The sequence below is a fragment of the Aythya fuligula genome, chromosome 1 (assembly GCF_009819795.1).
Source record: "Aythya fuligula isolate bAytFul2 chromosome 1, bAytFul2.pri, whole genome shotgun sequence".
Classification (NCBI taxonomy): Eukaryota; Metazoa; Chordata; class Aves; order Anseriformes; family Anatidae; genus Aythya; species Aythya fuligula.
In genome coordinates this window covers 135,161,426-135,181,418 of record NC_045559.1, presented here as the reverse complement: position 1 = coordinate 135,181,418, position 19,993 = coordinate 135,161,426, and the positions used below count along the sequence as shown (strand labels likewise).

The 19,993-nt window shown below is 46.2% G+C and overlaps 2 protein-coding genes across 4 annotated transcripts in view; both read right to left on the bottom strand.

Moving 5' to 3' along the window:
• Positions 1-19,993, bottom strand: part of DHRSX (dehydrogenase/reductase X-linked) — a 215,173-nt gene that overhangs the window by 157,204 nt on the left and 37,976 nt on the right. Inside the window, exon 1 of one of the 2 annotated variants that reach the window (XM_032187678.1) lies at positions 15,674-15,806. The exons of the other annotated variant lie outside the window; for it this stretch is intronic. Within the exon in view, the coding sequence (XP_032043569.1) occupies positions 15,674-15,779 (106 nt within the window). The 5' untranslated portion in view covers positions 15,780-15,806. Of the gene's footprint in view, positions 1-15,673; positions 15,807-19,993 lie in introns of those variants that run through there. 2 annotated transcript variants of the gene reach the window in all.
• ZBED1 (zinc finger BED-type containing 1) lies at positions 4,929-15,731 on the bottom strand. 2 transcript variants are annotated; one of them, XM_032187654.1, is made up of 3 exons: positions 15,674-15,689; positions 15,336-15,362; positions 4,929-8,382 (listed from the first exon to the last, which is right to left on the bottom strand). In XM_032187654.1, exon 3 carries the CDS (start codon positions 8,329-8,331, stop codon positions 6,244-6,246), a length of 2,088 nt encoding a protein of 695 aa, XP_032043545.1. In that variant the 5' UTR covers positions 8,332-8,382; positions 15,336-15,362; positions 15,674-15,689; the 3' UTR covers positions 4,929-6,243. The 2 variants fall into 2 exon arrangements, with proteins under 2 accessions (XP_032043545.1, XP_032043555.1); XM_032187664.1 differs by lacking the exon at positions 15,336-15,362 and having other exon boundaries at positions 15,674-15,731.

Sequence of the window (19,993 nt, the reverse complement as noted above, 5' to 3'; positions counted from 1 at the left end):
GTCATGGTGTCTATAAAAGCAGAGCAAAACACTGGGATACAAAATTTGTAAAATTTAAAAGCAAATCAGCATCCATCAGAGAAATAAAGACGAATTTCTCATTTATGATTGCAAGTATTTTGGGGAAATGACATATTGAAAAAATCATATGCAATAAAAGAAACTACTTTAAAAAAATATAATAACCTTATTCTGCATTGCTTAGGGAATCACAGTTCAACGTGACATTGTGCACATGCTGCTATGGACACATACAGAAAGACTTGCAGTGCACTCAGTAAGCCAACAATGTTCATTCTCTACGGATGTAACTAGATAAACTATAGTACTATCACAAACATCTATGGGTGCATTTTAATTAGTGTTCTACCTAAGAGTGTTAATAAAGGCAACATTTCTTATTTTATTTTCAAATAAAATTATCCTCTCCTGCCTCTGGTATCCTTAAAAATACCCAGACCTGTTTCTGACAGTCTGCCTCTGGCAATAGTGTCTAAACAGTAAAACCACTGCAAATGTTTTCCCAAAAATATCTATCAAGGAGGAACTGCAGCTTTACTCTGTACTGATGTAAGTGGATTCACAGAATCACAGAATTTCTAGGTTGGAAGAGACCTCAAGATCATCGAGTCCAACCTCTTCCTAATGCTAACAATCCCCACTAAACCATATCCCTAAGCTCTACATCTAAACGTCTTTTAAAGACTTCCAGGGATGGTGACTCCACCACTTCCCTGGGCAGCATGTTCCAGTGCCTCACAACCCTTTCAGTAAAGAAGTTCTTCCTAACATCTAACCTAAAACTCCCCTGGCGCAACTTAAGCCCATTCCCCCTTGTCCTGTCACCAGGCACGTGGGAGAACAGGCCAACCCCCACCTTGCTACAGCCTCCCTTGAGGTACCTAAAAAGAGCGATAAGGTCGCCCCTGAGCCTCCTCTTCTCCAGGCTGAACAAGCCCAGCTCCCTCAGCCGCTCCTCGTAGGACTTGTTCTCCAGGCCCCTCACCAGCTTCGTCGCCCTTCTCTGCACCCGCTCAAGCACCTCCATATCCTTCTTGTAGCGAGGGGCCCAAAACTGAACACAGTACTCGAGGTGTGTACTCACATAATATAGTATAGCATAATATAGTATAATATACCAGTACTATAAAAGTCATTGGAAGTAAGTACCAGCTGAAAGGCATGGAAAGCAGCATCCATGTGCAGCCGGCAATAGCCTCTCCAACTTCTCTGAACAAAATACCAGAGCTACGACTGATTACCTCTTCAAAGCATGGCAGATGGAAGCGTCGCTCTTTTGAGCAGTAACCTTTTCTTCCAGCAGCAAGGTAAATCAATAGCACCCTGCACAGAAATGTCAATATAAACGCTCCAAATTTGTAATATTAACATTTCAGAGTCTGAGGACATCTCGTTTGAAAACGGTTTCCACAACAGCCTTTATATTTTTTTAAAGATCCAAATCAAATTTTATTGGTAAAGAAGTTTTTAAAATACAAGTTAAGCTGAAAGACGGTGCTTTGTCTTTTCATGGTAAACTTAATTCCTCTGTAGCATTTTAACCCAACTCCAGCAGCACTGAGAATGACTGTAGAAACAGTACAGATCTATTTAATCGATCTTTGTTGTTCAACCTAAAGGAAATACTTTTTATGGAAAATTACACAGCAACTGTAGGCATGTCTTGAAATTCCAGTTTCAAAACTATGAAGTCTTCAGAAGGGCTCTACTGATGTGCTTTTAAGGCAGACATAAAATTGCATTGTATCGTTAACTTCTATCCACAGCACCAAATAGTAATTTTATTAAAAGAATAAAGACAACATCTGTAATTTCCCTATATCTCCTAAAAACACAAACACATCTTGAATATGGCAGACAACCAGTAGTTTGGAGGAAGTATGACCACATAGACCATTCAGTCTTGGCCTGCAAAAACAAAAACAAACAAAAAGAAAAAAGGAACAGCCACAACGCCTAAACCTCCCAAGGAGCCAAGGCTTGCCAGTGTACCAAAAAGACAGCCTGTGCCACACAGCACTGTGCCCACAGAGCCAGGCCACCGCTCTTCAGGAGACTTTCCTCCAAGAGGCACATACAGAAACGGAGACCACAGACTTGAGCTGTGTGGAGATGAAAATACATTTTTTCCTGTATAAATCATGCTTTCCTGTATAAATCATGCTTTACCCAACTGTCATGGAATGTGTAAAATCTGCAACTTGTATGTTAAAATCCACATCTTCTCATTCCAAAATGATGTCCTTAACCAGTCCCTTCTTTTTCAGCTTTGCCGCAGAAAGGACAAAGCCATGCAGAACTACATCTAACTCCTATGCCGTCAGGGGTCCTACAGAGTATTGCAACCAGCATTGGTTTCTTTTGCTTTTCATACTCCTGCCCGCATCCAAATGCTTCTGTGCAGCTAATTGGACCACGCTGATATTAACTAAAGGAAAAGTTCCAACTTTAAAACAATCAGGCCAACATCATCAGATTCCTGGAGTATAAAAATGATAGAATATCATGTGCTACACATATTGTGTTTCTGTCGGGTTGGTGGCAGTGGGTTGTGGCGATGGGGGCAGCAACACTGCCTCCCACAGCCAAGCTCTTCTTCACAGTGTGAAATTAAGGTACCACGAAACATGAAAAACATTGCAGGTATCTCCAGCTCCACTGCTCTGAAGGGTTTCTTAAGATATTCACTTGGGGCAGGAAACATTTTATTAAGGAGCCTTGGCAAGACAGAGTGCTGATTTCAGCAAGATCCTTGATACGTTGCTGCAACAGAAACTTAAATTAACGTACCCTTTCTGCAAATAATCCAAAAATGTATGTCCTTACTTAATTTAAACTAAGGAAACTCTAATACAGTTTGCTGGAAAATTTCACCTTTTCAACCTCAGTTTGGTTCTGTGTGTTCCTTTTGGCTTCGTCATAAATCCTGGTGGTACAAAGGTGAAATGCCTCTCAAGACTGGTCATTCAAGAAAACTCCTTCCAGTGACGTTGTTGGTCACAAGAACCCGCACCCAACCCCTCGAGTTGTAACCCTGAATTGGGAACATGTAGCTGTGGCAACAGGTATTTCCTCTTCTTTGGACTTAAAGTATGCATTTTGAAAACATTTAAAAAGTCACTTTTCCAGCATGAAAGTACACAAAAGTTGAAGTTTATCTATTGCCCCTCCAAAAAGATGCCTCAGCTGTACCAGAAAGAAATGGAGACATCAGACTTTGGATTCAAATTAGCTGTCAAGAAACATGAACATAAATCTAACTTAATAGCATAATTTGGAAATGCATCCCAGGCCCACCCTTGGCAATAACAACTTAACTCCTGTTGTAGCAATATTTAAAATAGCTCTGCAACTTGGTTTCTCCACCCAACCAACCAACAGAAAAATATATTGTTAAATAAAAAACACCACACATATTTAAGCAAGAGAAACTGTCTAAACTTCTGATGTTTTTCATCGTCATATTTTTTTAATCCAAAAGATTTATACAGCTTTTTTTTTTTTTTTTTTTTTTTTTTTTAATAACTTACAGGATCAAAAGGAAAATAAATGCATAGCTTCAAAACCTTAGAATATAACCTCCCCTTGTTGCGGAAGAGTTCAAAGTCATAAAGTGCTGCAGATACGAACACACATCAGACAAATACTCTAGTAACTAACTTATTTTTCTGGTTTATTTAACAATATTCCAAGCTTAGAACATTAAATAAAAATCTCACAAACAACGGGTAGAACTAACAATGGCTTTGTTTTTCCCCTACCCCCCTTTTTTTTTATTTTTAAGAGAATACCGAGACTTCTCAATTGAACCAACTACAGCTTTATTTTGGATACCAAAAAAAATATCTATATAACTAAGGGAAGCTAGGAGGGAGAGAACAGTGCATCGCACCACTCTCAGCACAGCTGGGTGAGGAACGAGCCAAGCCATAAGCCTCGCTGTGTGCTTTCCGCCCCATAAGGATGAGGCGCTGCCCCAGGCTCGTCCTGCAGCCCCTGGCATCGAGGGCGACGCACATGCCTCACGCTGGTGTCCTGCAGCTCCCTGGCAGCACATGGTGGTGAAACTGGGCACGGCAGGTGCTCGCAGGGCCTTAAAACCATTCCTGCACCTTGCTCCCTTCCTCGACTCGACTTTGAGGCCCTCGTAGACAGCCTATGGGTCTGTTGCGCCGAGCCTTCGTGCTGCATCTTGGGCAACTGCAGCCACCTCTGCAGCGCATCCACACACCCCTTCCTGCCACACATGGAGGGAGGTCTGACACCTGCAAAAACTACCCGACCAACACATAAACAAGCAGTTTGGTAGCATATTCAATTCCAGCATCATTCCCGTTTTCACATGTTCCTGCTGGCCAGGCCCTCTCTACAAGTCTGTGGATGCCACAGGGACAAAAAAGTCAAGACTTCTTCCCCGGTAATGGTTATGACCAGTCTTCCACTGGCCTCTCTACAGAAGGGCTGTGCTTACACAAACGTGCTAAATCAGCCATGGCCTTTCCCATCCCTAGAGACCTCGCATGTTTCTAGCAGCAGGGTCATCGAGACCACCACCGGGGAGCTGGTTGGAGTCCGCTCTTCGCAGCTGGGAAGAGAGCTCCAGAATTTGCCTCACTTAATTTTTTGACTACTTTATGGATAGATGGGAAAGGCTGGCATCTGAACAGGGGAGACTGACCCTTTGAGAACAGTTAGAGCTGGGAGATTTCGAGTGAGGGACAAGATGCCCACCACAAAAAAACATCAACCCTCAGCTGTCACTGGGCAGTGACAAGATCCCTCCTCCACGCTGCACAGAGGAATGCTGTCTGCCATCCCACTCTGTGCCACATGTGAACTAGCATCGTGTTTATGACCTGCAGTATTTCCTAAGAAATGTGGGGTTTTGGTTGTTGGATATTTTTTACTTTTTTTTTTTTCCTTTTCTTTTTTTTTTTTTTTTTAACCAAGTTCTTAAAAGGGATGAAAACTTTTAGGTCTAGAGACACAAAGGAAACAATTGCAATACACAACAACTAATCGGAAACAGTACTCAAACATTTGACTGGACCAGACTAAAGTCCACTCTACAAACTGAAAAAAAAAAAAAAGAGAGACAGGAAGAAAAAAAAAAAAAGGGTTTTAAGTGCTAACGTAACAAGAAACAATCCTAAAGACTCACCGGATACGTGTAGGGAAACGGAGGGGTCCCCCTCCTTTAAATATATTTACATAATATTAAAGCTTTTTATTCTGCTTTTCTCACCAACAAAACTTCTTAGCTACCCTGGGCAAAGTGCCCACTTAAATTAAAAGGTTAAGCACGTTATAACACACGCACACAGAGTTAGACCCGTGGCCCTGGCACGCCTCCTGCCTTCGCTGCTCTGCTCCTGGGTATAGGCAGCCACCCTCCCGCGCCCTGTGTGCTACTGCCAGGGCTCACCCGGACAAAAAGGAGTTTTGCCATTTAGCTGCAACAGCTCCACGGTAAAACCCAACCGATGTGGACACAGCCATACCAGTTTGGAAGCGTTTATACCATTTATACCGCACTGGAAGGCCGAATAAATTGCCCCAGTGGAGGTGCATCCACACTACGGCCTATGCCAGCATGACACCGGTGAATGTAGTAACATAGTTCCCTAACTGACAGAATTACACCAGCTGATCTCATCTAGCACAGACCAGGCCTAAGATATGAGGTAGTGAAAAAGAAAATCAGGCTCAAGATCTTTTTTTTCATTCTATAGCATCGACATACTCTAAAAGTCTTTGCTGCTCTGATTAATGGAATTCAAGAATAACATTTTAAAATCCAAAATTTAAAGCTAACGCCCTAAATCAAGTGGGATTTATAATTGGAGGCATAGAACTTTAAAAGTCCCTTGCTCAGGGTCTTGATTCAGGAAAAATATTTTCTTTACAGACAGCACATAGGCATGCGTTTCTCTCCCACTGAAGCAAGCGGAAAGGAAGCACATGGCTAAGTGCTCTCTGAGATCTGGGCCACAGTCAGAAATCACGATCTTTGTAGCATTTATTTCCTCATTCATTTCAGTGCTGTTTAATCACAACTCATTGATGTTTTAAGACAGTGGGAAAAACATAGACAATGGAAGCTAAATCAAGTTTGTTACAACTGTTCAATATTTACAGCATTCATAGCATAAACAGAAGTATTTTTGGTAACTTAAGACAAATACCTTTTTCTTTGTTATTAAATGCACCACAGCAGTCCTGTTAAACAAACCCACTGTCTCGGATATTAAAGAAATTGTTGTTTACGTTTACCGAGTCATTTAAATTAAAAATCTGTTCCTGTTCCAAACCCCATTCTCCTTCGTCTTCATCCTCCGGTTCTGCCTCGGACCCATTCCGAGTGTTTTCGTACAAAAAGATCTGCTCATCCACGTGCGCTGGGGCTAACCGGTTTCTCTTTGCACTGACAACATTAGCAGAAGAACCAAAAAGGCGTTCGGGAAAGACCCTTGTGGCCAGAATACACCAGTATTTTTGGAGAACCTTTGGTAAAACTGGAAACAGCGCTAGTCTGTCAGACCACCACTTTAGCGGGTCTTCATTCAAACCAAGGACCTTTTGAGACTTAAAGTTGCTCAACTCCTCAACAATCTGAGCGTGCCATTCCTCCTGGTCTTCCACACCCCCTGTCTGGCAGAAGATCTCTGCAAGCATGTTGTTGATCACGCTAGTAGGAGGAGGAGTGGAGGAGATAATTATTTTTTTCACCGGAGGCTCCTCCGAAACCGCGAAGAACTTTTCTTCAGTCCGAAAGGTGTTTTCTTTGACTTTCTCCAGCAGGCTTTTTGCTTCTTCCACCACTCTGTTTTCCACCTGCTGCCGCTCAAAGGCGGAAAGAAAAGGCAGTTTTTTGTAACGAGGATCCAGGAAAGTGGCAACGTTGAGGAACATGTCTATTTCCGGGGTGTGCTGGTAGGTGGTTGACAGCTCCTTCGCTATTACCTCCTTCGCCATGCTGATTTCTTTCAGATCGTTCTCCTTGATGTTCAGGGTGGTATTCAGAAGCATGTGGAGAAGCGGCTTCACCATACTGATCGTTGGGTACTTGGAAGCGGACATCATCTCCGCAACCTGCTTGAAAGGCTGCAGCAGCTCCACCAGCCCTTCGATCGTGTTCCACTCGCTGGCCTCCAGCATGAGGTGGTGGTTGTTGCTGTCCTCCACGAGAACGGCGGCGATGACAAACTGCTGCTCCTTGAGACGCTGCAACATGGCAAGCGTGCTGCCCCACCAGGAAACGCGATCGCTCACCAGCATGCAGTGGAGAATATTCTGCTGCTTCTGCTTCTCGCTCAGCATATACATCGCCATGGTAGACTGCTGAAAATACTCCACCAGTTTTCGGCACCTGGCAAGAAGGCCGCAGAGCTTCGGGAGCTGAAAAGCTTGTTGTATTCCGGCGTTGAAAGTGTGCCCCAAGCAAGGCATCTGCACTGGAATATCTAGGAGAGAGCAAGCTTTCACAATGTCTTTACTGTAATCTGTCGTAGCACCAAAGACTTTTGTATTGATTCCCCATTCGATGAACGTTTCGTAAAGGACTCGGGTGATAGTCTCTGCAGTATTATCCTCCGGTACTTCAAACGTTTTTAAGCACCGTGAGTTAACCGCCAGGCAGTTTGAAGGACTGCTGCTGAGAAAGTGAACCGCGACGGTAACATATGACCTGTTCTGGTTTTCGCTCCTCCACATGTCTGTGGATATGCCGCACCACAGAACATCGGTGAGCTCCTTTAGGACGATTTCTCTAATGGCATTGTATTTTTCAGGAATAGCTTTTGTACAGAAATACTTCCGGCTAGGAAGTTCATACCTAGGATCAGCTGTTCTCAAGAGGGCCTTGAAGGTGGGCTCGTCGACGATGGAGGCGGGATACATGCCCTCACAGATCAAGCTGATGACTGCAGATGTCAGTTCCTGATGCTTTTTGTTTTCATAGTTCTGGTAGGTCTTCATGATGAGGCTGTCTTGAACAACCTGCTGCGATGATTCTGGCTTGATTTTTGAAAAGGCGGTAGCAAAGGCCTCCCTCATCTGCTCGGTGTTGCTTTTCACAAACTCACAGAATTCGTCGGGGTGGTTTTTCTCGAGGTGGTAGGAAAGGTTGGACGTGTTCCCTGAATAGGCAATCTGCGCCATGCAAATACGGCAGTAGATTTTCTTCCACTGTAATATGCATCCTTCTGCATTGGTATCAAAACCAAAGTACTTCCACACTTTACTCTTTGCTCTCGGATGAGCCACTAACTTTAGGTCTGATGGGGAACCTTCTAAACTTTTATTCTCCATTGCTTCTTGGCCACCGTCCCACCTTTTGATCCTTCACTCATTAATGAGTACCTGATAAAGGCAGTAAGATAAAGATACGATGAGAAAGCACAAGTTTGTCCACACTTAACTACGTGAAAGCAGTGTTTCTCTGAATATATATCAAGAAACCTACCTTACTAATTACATTTGCAAATTTAAAGATGAGATTTGCAGGAAGTGTGACCTACAAGAAGCCCATCAAAATGTCAAAAATTAAAAAGTTTTTTTAATACAGCACATTTTGCTGTGAAACTGAGCTAGAAGATCTGAGTAAATCTTGTTTCTGGACTTACATAATTCTCGGTAGAGGAAGTGTAACAACTGCCACACAGTTCACACATTATTGTCACACAAGCCAGACCATTTGCTATAGTGTTTTCCTGTCCCTTAGGCCCCCCAGTTATAGTTAGGGCTCGACTGACATCCTCTTGCCTAAGGGTTTCTAAACTTCACTACAAATATTTATTTCAAATGAAACCTGCTACTGAAAGGAGCAAAGGTTTTATTGTTTGTTTATTTTGAAAGAAGCTGTGTTAGCTCGAGCTAACTGTCCCAGGGTTTGCTTTAGAAAAAAAAAAAAAAAAAAGAAAGAAAGAAAGAAAGCTGTGATGCAAATTATAGCATTAATCTGCTCCTCTGAAATGTAAAGATGTTTTCTGACAGAAACAAAAGGAAGCAAAATTTGAACCTGCATGCAGATCAACAACACGCCTCTGACACCTTTCCTGTCCTTCTCTTTCAGAAACCAAAGCAACCTCCTGAAGCGCTAGTTCACAGTCTCGGTTCCTGGAATAACACTGCATTATAATGACAGGAAAAGGCAGTCAGGAAAGCACTAATAAAAGTTATTAACCACATCAGCTGGAAAATAATTTTGCCGTCCTTTCCTCAAAAGACTAAAGAAGTTGGCATGGGGATGGGGGCAACCTGCTAGAGAAGATGGTGAGAAGGCAAGGCTTAGCGATCTGTAGCTAAATACCCACACAGGAAAACACTGCTTGAGCAGTCACATGCAAGTACTATTTGAGGCCTACAGCGTCTCTGCACACAGAGCCACCTGCCAGAGCTTATTCCCCTGTACCCAAAAGCCACCCTGGCAGCACAACTGCACCCCAACACTTCTCCCTTTCTCCCCCAGCACCAACCCAGCCGCAGCAAGCAGCCCTTCGCCAGGGGAGGGAGGGAGAAGGAAGCCATCAGCCAGCACTGCCGGGACCTCCTCTGTGAAGACCCAGGGGAAGAGGGCAGAAGAGAAACTGAAAGAGGATTCCTGCAGCCAGCCCGAAAGCAACGTGACAGCTCCCTTCTCTGCTCCTCAGGAGCTGCCTTTGTGCCAAAACACGGGAATCCCTGGGCAATAAGACCAGCTGGCTGGGGTAGGAATAAAGCATCTGACTTTTCCAAACTTGCTGTCAGGGAGCATCCCCCAAAAATTTATGGGTGCAGCTCCACCAGCATGTTCTCCTCTGTCAACAAGCATCACAGAGAAAAGATATTTTCCCTCTGAGCTGCAGAAGGTATTTTGCAGCACTTCATGAATTTCTTGAATGAAAAACCAAAGACTAAATATATTTATTTAAGCACAGCTGTTGGTTTAGACTTAGCACGAGATGTGCAGGGCAGGTATTTTGTTTGTTTTGTTTTCACTATTGATATCTTAAGATTTACTTCTGGGTGCAAACCTTTTATAATTTGGGGGGGAGTGAAGGGGGTTGACTACTTATATACCCTCTACTGTGATTCACTCAATACTTTTTAAGTTGCCAGGATAAAGTATTGATTCAACACAGTAATGCTGCGTAATTCTAAAAATGTGCATGTTAACAGCACCAATGTATGCAATCTCACCAAAACTGGTGATTCTGAATGACAACATGGTGTGATATATAACAACGTAGCCCTGCTATAGCATCACGCAGCCTATGGACAAGATACGTCCTATCAGTATGTGTCCTTATTGCTTTCGGTGTCTTCCACTTCACTGCATGACACGGCATCTCTGGAAGGCATAAAGGCTCCTGGCATTTCGTTAAATCTTACGGTTTCCTTTGCAATTACATGGCAGTTCCTAAAAGCAAGGAGGAAGGCACTGTAATAATGGAATTGATTCCTCCTTAGTATTTAAAATTACTATGACACCCCTGGGACCATAAAAAGTTCATCACGGACTGATAAAACACAAGTTATTTCAGAGCAAGGGAGAGTTACAGACTCTCCCCACCCTTCACTCTTATGGATGTTACAGCTTTACCATCAATTTTAGATAGGTCTGGCACTTGGCACTAGTGGCACCGAGCAGCATTGCCACAGTTAAGGACATGTCAGCGTAATGCAGCTTTTGTTGTAACGCTGTACACCAATTCCAACTTGTCATAGTAGCTCTAATGTAAACTACTAATCATCCCTGCCTCTCCTCGAGAGGTGTGCAGTCTAGCTGGCAGTATGGTTAAAAACAAATAAATAAGAGCACTTGCATATTCTTCTGGAGGAAGAGATCCGTGTTGCACAGGCAGCTGGCAGAAGCCCTCTCCTTCAGCTCACCTACCCTTCCACTGTAAAAAAAATAGGACTGCTTTGGTCCACTGCAAACCCTCCCTGTGAACAGACAGCCTTCAGGCTATGGAAGCACCTTTGCCTTCTCCCTTGAATTCCCACCCACACCGCAACAGAGCATGGATTCGGAGGAGCTGCTGCCCTTCTCTTCCTCCTCCTCCTCCTCCCACACATGCAGCCAGGCCAAAACCACTGTCATGTTTTGGGGTCAGCACTTTCCAGCGCTGCTGGCCTGGGGACAGCCCTTCATCATCTGCTGGCCTTGGGGCTGACATCAGGAGGAGGAAGAGGAGGAGAAAGACCAGGTTTCCTGGCACGCTCTGGGCCAGGCCAGGCTGCTTCCCGCAGCCCTGCTCTTCAGCCCCAGTCCGCTCTCATCCTCCTGAGGTCATCAGGGACAGAGACTGAAGGCTCAGCCCCACAACGAAGGGCACAGGCACTGTGCTGGTGGCAGACGGAGCTCCGTTTCCACACTGGCAGACAGAAAAACGATGTCCAAAGCGGGCGCTGGGTTGTGAAAGCAGGGATTTGGATGTTGGGACACGCCAGGTGTGCAGCCACCTTCGCTCTGCCCCCTTGTGCACACGCAGCAGTGACACAGGCTGTAATTACACCGTATCTTTTTGGCAGAACCCTTGCCTCATTCAGCACAGAGGTAACCATAAAAGTTGTCTTTCCTAACTTTTAAAACTACCTCAGCAGCTCTCTGATGGGCCTGCGTGGGGAGAGGGATTAAGAATTAGATGCAAGTTAATTTTTGCCTACCATCAATCTTTCCTGTCTGATGGTTTCTTTGCCCACCTCTGGAACTGGATGTTTTAAAACCTGGCGTTGGTACGCCTGCGAGCAGGAAGTGTTTAGTCTGCTCTTATGCTTTAGGCATATAAAGCAGAAGCCCTCAGCGCAGGAATTAAAATTAAGAGATGCATGCTCTCAAATTAATCTTTCACGATCAATTATAAATAGACATGGTGCAAATTATGATACTGATTAACTAGAAACTAGGGCAAATTAAAATACATGTATATGATATTCCGATCACTTTAAAGAAGGCTATCAGTCAGCTTTAAGGTCTTCTGGACTTCACTCACTGCCACCTTCGTCAAAGCCCATTTTCTACACATCGCAGATACCAAACTTAACTACTCAGGCTTCCAAACTGCAAAACGCTCAGCATTTAGTCTTCCCCTACCAAACTTCAATCAAACCACATATACAGAAGACAAAAGGCAGGAGGAAAATGCCAAATAAGTTCCTTGAGAAGCTTTTAAACTTCCAAAAGGAATTATTAGTACATGAAAACTGTTTGTAATCCATCAATAAGATGACTTTCAGTGACCACTTTTCCAGAGTTAATAGCCTGGTGTCACAATTAAAGATAGTCCATCTTTTAGCAATTCACTTAATAGAGTTTTCTTTTTTAAGAGCTGATTATATCAAGATCTTTATACAAACAGGACTTTTTTTTTTTTTTAAATTGAAGCATTGCAAGGAACATCGAAATAGTAAATTCTAGTGAAACTATGAGTTGTTTAGTCCACTGAACACTTGTTAGACAACAAGAGTTCTCTGGATACCAAATAACAAAGTGATACATGAGGCAATAGCAGACTTGCAGTGATTTATTGTAGAAATAAAGACTAGTTTTTGCCAGCAATAAGCAAAGAGCATAATCGGATATCAAAGAGGAAAAGTAAAGCATTAAGCAACAGCTGAAGCTCCAGTTGGTTAGCACTCTCCCCCCAAAGAGACTAACAGCCAAAGCCTCAAGTTTCCCTGCCGTGGCATTGGGACGCCCCCCGTGCTGGTCCAGCTGCCAAAGGACTACATGAGGCAGTCTCTGAAACCCTGTCCTCATCGTAAGCCGAGGCTCACTGCTCCGTTGTGTCGCCTGATTATGTTGGCTCTGAGGACGAGATGTGTCGCCTCTCCTGTCTCAGGTCGATGCACCCAATTTGAACAGAACAGTGCGAACCTGTCCCACGAAGAGGAACGGGAGGCCACGTGCTTGCCGTGAGCGGGCGCACCTGGTAACCTAGGGGACTGCTTTTGTTCTGGGCTACGCGAGTCGCCCACCCCTGCCGATACGGGTCAGCAGAGGGTCTCGCCGCGGCACTAACTAACCCAGCTTATACCAGCCACCTGCAGGTACACCACCTCTGCGATTCATGCTTGGAAAATTGTTTGGAGCATAAATAGCCTTTTCCCCTTTAGTTCTGCACACTGCTTTTTCTTAGCAGGGCACAATCGCTGATTGTGCCCCGCTTATCCTCCCAGCTTTGGATTCACCTTCCCTGTGCTCCAAGATCAGAACTTCAGACAAAGCTTCCTGCTCTGGATCGGAGGCAGTAGCTGGTGGTGGCTACACTTTCAGAGTGAAGAGCTGGATCTTTTCAGTTCACAACTCAAATCAATTATTAACTTTTCGCACTGAATCTAGATTCCATGAACTCAAACTCCTCCCTCTCCCGAAAAAAAGCTGTCTTGAATCCCATTTATAAAAACAAGAAGAAGCCCAGTAAGATGCGGCAGAAGAGATGATCACTTTTAAAAGACAGGATAGTGTGTGTGCCAAGGGCACACAACTTTGACTAAGTTTAGGGAAAGAGAAAAAGAACTAGTTTGGTTTACTCTGAATTGAAGTCCTGAAAATCTCTCTGGTAAGCACTAGAAAGCAAGCTCTTCTTGGAAAACTAACCGCACGCCTCGGAGACAGAAGGGCTGGGTTTACACCAGACCTCGTCGCTGCCTTCACTCACCAGCACAGAGCCTGAGGATGAGCTCCCAGCCATCCCTCCGCTGTGCCACCTCTGCGACGGGGCTGCTCCGGCGCTGCAGCACAACCACGGTGCTGGGACGGGGGAATCGAGGCCGAGGAGTTGGGACGGGAGACACGGCTCCGTGCACCAGCAGCGCTTCCCAGCCCTTCTCCCTTCGCCTCTCTCCCCTGGAAGATCCTCTGGCAGCTACTGCTGCCAGCAAGCGCGGGCGTTTCTGAGAGCTAAGGACAGCCCCTCGGAGAAACACGGGCGGCCCAAAACACTGGCACTTCAATGCTTTTGAGACTCCTGCCTCGAAAAGTTACTTGGCAACTTCTTGCAGTACGCTGAGTTAACTGATCCAAGCTTTAATTAAGCATATCGCAATAAACACTTTAGCTTTTTGTCACGCTGCAGTCCCAATTTTGAAATTACGGCATGAAAACATGGCTAATCTAGGTGAAAACATTCCTGTTGACAAGCTGGCACATTTCTGAAGCCCTGGCTAGACACACTGAGTCAAAGCAATGCAGCAAGCAACTGCCAAGAGGCAACTGCGCACAAACAACTGTACGAGGAGGAAACTACTTGTCCTTGGAAGGAACCACCCCGAGACAGGACTGAGGGAAAGCTTTCCAGTTCTGTCAAATCTGTCCCAGTCCTACTCGGGCCAGCTGATGTTTCCCTGGTGGTATGTTCGTTGCCTTAATCTGGCATTTCCAAATTCAACATTTTTTTAATAGTAGTAAAGAACGTAACAGCACCAAAACGCTTGGGTCACGTTTTCATCATGCTCTTTCTCCCTGGTTCAAAAAAGATTTGGAAAGTGTTACGCACCCTAGGCACAATACCCGGTTTTACTCTGCCAAGAGAAACTAATGCTAGAAAAATGCTCAGATGACTTCAAACTCTACGCACATCTGCCTCTCTGTTGTTAGGGTTCTTCTGCTTGTTTCCCTTTTTCATCCCTGCATTTTGAGAAAGAGAAAGGAGAATCCCAGCCTCCTGCAGAGCTGCCAGGAGTGAAGAAAATGAGAAGAAGCGCTACCCACGAGGCCACGTGTGACAGGACGCACACAACCGCGCTCAGCACGCAGCTCGCGCGTCACAGTGCTCCGGACACTCGCTGCAAACACCTCCTGTCTGCCTCACCTCCCTGCTGGGACACCACGCCAGCTCCCTCTTTCTTCCTTCACCGTCCCTCCTGTTAAAGCTACCAGCAGCTCCACAGAGGCTCCCTGGCTGCTAAGCGGAGGAAGTTAGAGGCACTCGCTGGCTTTACAGAGTTTTAGGCTGAGGTCTGAGGACGCCGTACGGGTCCGTGCGGCTCGCCGTAAGTTTGTTACGACCAGAAGCGCGCTGACCTCCTCTAGAGCAACGTGAGGGAAGAGGAAACTCAGATCTTCGCTTCCTGGCAAACTCAAAGCTTCCTCTGTCAATGTTACGGGACAAAAATAAAAAATAAATAAAAATAAAAGAAGAGTTGTTACTAAGCATGCTGCGAACCAAAAATAAATAATAATAATAAAAAGAAGAGAGGGATAAAAAGTGAAAGCGCAGCTCCCCAGCCATCACGAACCCCCAGTACGGAGGCTCCTGCCAGCCCGGGCTGCGGGGCCAGGGGCCGGGCAGGGGCAGCCCCCCCCGCCACCCGCCCTCACAGCGCCTTACCTGGGGCCGGACCCGGCAGTCCCCGCTCTGAGGCAAAGCGGCCGGAAGGAAGGAAAAAAAATATATATATATATATATATAGTAATAATAGTAATAATAATAAAGGTAGCGAAGCCGCAGCGGGGCCCTCCGGCTGCGGCCCGGCCCCCGCCACACCCCGCGGCCGGGGGGCGGCGGGGAGGAGCCCGGCGGGGCACGGCGGCCCCAGCGCCCCCAAGGTCGCGGCGGCCCCGCTGGGGCTCGGCGGGGAGACAGCGGCGGCGGCGGCGGCCCCGGCCGCCAGGTCTACCCGGCTCCGCGCTGGGGGCGCCGGCGCGGCGTCCGGGCGCGGTGCTCACCTGCGGGCGGGGGGCAGCGGCGGCGGCGGCCCAGCTGCCGCAGGATGGCGGCGATGCCGGCGCGGTAGACGGCGAGCAGGGGCAGCAGCGCAGACAATAGCGACATGGCTGCCTCCTCCCGCCCCGCGGAGACCAGGGGAAGGCGCCCGGCCGGCTGCGTGGCGCGGCGGGGCTCCGGCGGCGGGCCGGGGGCGGCTCCGGCGGCACCCACCCAGCGGAAGGGCAGGGGAGGAGGGAAGGGAGAAGGGGAGGGAAGGAGGGACGGAGGGACGGGACGGAGGCAGGGAGGGAGGCGCCGCTGTCACGGCCGCGCCGCGGCTCCCGCCCTTCTGGGCATGTGCGGCGGGGGAAGGGAGGGGAAGGGACGGGCAGGGAGGAGGAGGAGGAGGAGGGAGGGCAGCGCGGAGAGCGGACCCCAAACCCCAAACCCTGCTGCAATGTCAGCCCCTCGGCCCGTGGTAAAGGCGGGCAGGGCTTGAGGCAGCGGGGAGCCCGCCCTGATGGTCCCTGTGACCGACTGCAGGTCGGGCTGAGGGACCGACGGTGCTCGGGGGGGGGATTTTGGCTGTGCTGTGCCACTAACAGAGACGTGCTTCAGCCCTGGCACACAGCTACAACTGTCAGCAGCGGTCCCGCGAGAGGAAGCTTTTACCCCTGTGTTCGATTTCAACCCGTAAGTAACGCCTCGTCTCTGAGGACGACGGGGAGCCACACAAAGGTTTGGGGGTGTCACCTCCTCCTCCCCTCGAAACAAAACAAAACAAAACAAAAAACTCACTTTCTAGAAAAGCACACAGCAATACGACTTCTTCTGCGTTAGGTCAGATCGCTCAGCAGAACTGGCTCGCTGTCTGCTCTCAGAAATATATGCATAAAGTCAAACCAGACTCTGTAGTTGCTCCGGGACGAAAACAAGCATTTAATGTTATGTATCTCTGAATTTCTTCTCTTTTTATTAACACGCCGGGTTATGCAAGCATAAATAATAAACAACATTACGCAGTCACATCAATGAAGGTTTCGTTCTTAATGCATATTGTTCTCAGCCATGCACGCCATGGTAGGAAGAGCATCACAAAAAGACATGAAAGAAGAAACACTGATGTTTAGAAAAGGTGTATTATTCTTTCAACTTATCTCAGGAAAAATCAAGCCCTGACTCCTTTATGCTGAGGACTCTTTACAGCCTATTCTCAGAACTACAGCACTAATGAAAGCTCTTTGTAACTTTAAACTGCGAAACTTGCCTACAGTGCATTTATGCGATCTTTATATAAATACACCATGCTTTCTCAGGTTTGCTAGTATAATAAAATCAATCAATGCACATTTAAGCCATGGAAATAAATGCTCTTCTGTCCTTTTTCAGACAGCGCTGTGCAAAAATTAGACCAAGGGGGGAACAACGGATGGGTCAAGATTGTGTTCTTACTGGTCCTACTACTTCTTTCAGTGTTAAAATTATTTCCAACCCTCCATGATTCATAAAAGGATAGAGGAAAATTTGTTTGAGTGCCGTTTATTTCTTCTAAAGGCTGATGGGATGTGAAGTGGAGGAGAAACAATAACATTAAGTCTCTATGTCTTTGATTCTTCTCAATTACTGTATTATGATACACCCTAGTTTTAACTGATACTTCCTTTTCCTTGTTTTTCTGTAGTTGTCTTTTTTTTTTCTTATTGATACACTATTTTTTGTGTTTTTTTTTTTTTTTTTCCTTACAATCATTAGCTGTGAAGCTTTGAGTCCTTGGGCTGGAACCTTGTCCATCTACTTTAGATACCTCAGTGAGACATTATTACCTCAGTGAAATTTGAGGTGTCTGAGCCCTGGAAGGGACGAAAGTAGTAATCTAATTGTCTCAGCTCTCCTATACAGGCAGTGGCCAGCGAGAGGCACTTCTGAAGACCTGCAGAAGATGACTGGTTCCTTTGAGGTGCTTCAAGTGCTTCCCTCTTTCCGCTGACTGCAACAGTGAACTCACACAGCCAGCAGGCAAAGACAGCCTGTGGTTAGAGCACAGATAGCCTCTTGGAAAAGTCATTGGAAATACTAGTAGTACTCTATCCACACTTGCTCCAGCTGATCCGTCCCTCCTGCAGGACTGGCACTGATGAAGCGGTATGTGATCATAGCGCTTCCACCCACATTTTGCATAAAGATGCATAAAGCCATAAGAAAGGAAGTGGGTGATGTTTCTAGACTCTTAATTAAAGCCCGAGCTCCAGCTTCCCAGCAGAATGGCATAATCAGCAACCATAAGCTATCACGGGTGGTAAGGTGTTGCAGCTGAGAGCCTGCACAGCCAGGAACGCAAGAGGCACGGGGCCACGCCAGAGCACACAAAAGCAAACCCAAGGTTGGCCAAGCAGTTCAAGCACTCTGGCATGGATTGGACAGCATGGGGAGCAAAAGGAGGTTAGGCCCCTTTCTCGTTTTGTTCCGTGACGATCCCCCAGACAGCACATCTTTCCCAGGTACATGAGTTTGGCTCCCTTTGAGATGAGAACGAGTCATCGACTCTGTATTCACCACACAGAGGTGCAGGTTCAGTGGGAGAGGCTGGCCGTGCTTTCTGCCTGAGCGTGGCATAACAGTGAGGCAGCCTCTCGAGAGGCAAGCGGTGTCTCATCAGTCCCTGTCAGGTGGTGACGTCCAGAATTCCACTTCCTTGCTCACTCTGAGACGTGCTCTTTGCATTTCGCACGTACGTCAAAGCTGGTGGCCCGCACCGGAAGACGTGAGACATAATTCTGACTGCTGCTAATTTTTCAGGCTTCTGAAAGGGATTTAAATGCCTCTGTTCCTAAGCTGGATTGCAGTAGAACTTGAGGCAAGAGATAAGTGCCTATCTTCCTGAACATGTGTGGGTGAATAAAGTTAAATGCCCGAGGAGCTTTCAGGTTCAGTAGGGAGGTGCTCACAAGATTAGGCAGTGATGGGAAATAGTCAGTTGGGGTTGCTGTCTGCAATTCATGTGAGGTTTTGAGCACCTGCATACCATTTTGACAGGCTGCATGCTCCTATTTTTTCCTCTATGCAAAAAAAAGAGTCATTTTAGGTACCCCAAAACTAGACTTGCCAGATAGTAGGCACATGAGCCTAGCAGGATCATAACAGAGGACTCAGTTCTCAGGGATCCCTTCAGCAGCTTGGGGATGGTGTTACCTGGAAAGCAAATTAACCTTTCCCAAGAGGACAGCTGTCCACAGCTATGCAGTGGGAAGTCCCTGGGATTGAGAGCAGACACTCATACTGTGGGCAATCATCTAATGGGACTCATTTATTTTTATTTAGCATGAAGCATGAGTCTACAAACAACCCTCTGTGAACCTGCATTAGTGCTACAGCATTTGCCTGTGATGCAGAAAGGTTTTTGACCCCTCTCAATCTTTTTCACATATTTCACTTTTCAAGAAAATGGTCTCATTAGGAAAAACCAACCCTTGTCAGTGTGCCAGTAGTGATAAGGAAGTGAAGCCCAGGAACAGACTAAACGAAAGAAATTGGAGTTTTGTAGCCTAGCACTGATGGTAAGTTCATGGGAACAAGGGGACAGAATCCCAGTCCGTATTCCCTGAACAGCTTATGCTTTTTTGACTGGAAAAGAACAGGATGAAGATATGGACTATTAAGAGCTAGCAGAGTACTCGAACGGGAACAACCTCCTCTCTTCAGCCAAATGTGCAAACCACTGACCTATTACGCAAGAAGCATGCTGCGCTGATTCCTCTTGCTGAGCTTTTTTTAAAGTGACTGGCCCTGCAGCATTGTCGTGCTCAGCGCATGTCACACTGTTGTGTTGTACGTGGTCTGCAAAGCCTGCAGCATGAGTAGCCAGGGCTGGGTTTGCTCCCCGCAGCACCCCTGCTCCCTGTCAGGTAGGATCTGAGCAACTTCCCCTGCTGCTGTTGCCTGCCATTCAGGCAAGACTTGGAGACCGAAGAGATAGAAGGCAGAAAAAAACCTGATAATTTAGAACAAAATAAAATCCCCAAGCATGTGTGCTTGCATACAGCACTTCCGAAGAAACCTAAGTATAAGGTAGGTGAGGTGTAACAGAAATGCAAGAGCTTTTGTTAAAAATAGCTTCTGTCATAAAATACATCAAAACAGTGGATATACTTAGAAATGATTAGGGTTATTAGTGGCCTACAAATTGTACTCGGCAACTTTAATTGGTGAATTTTCTGAAAGAATAACAAAATAGCTGGAAAGCCTAGATATGGCAAGGATTAAGCAGCCTTATTTCAGCAGTGGAAAAAAGGTTCTCATGCATTTCTTTGACTTTATTTGAAAACATCCATAAGTATATAAAA

Coding starts and splice junctions, on each gene's coding strand:
- ZBED1 (XM_032187664.1), bottom strand. CDS start 8,331: ATGGAGAATAAAAGTTTAGAAGGTTCCCCATCAGACCTAAAGTTAGTG.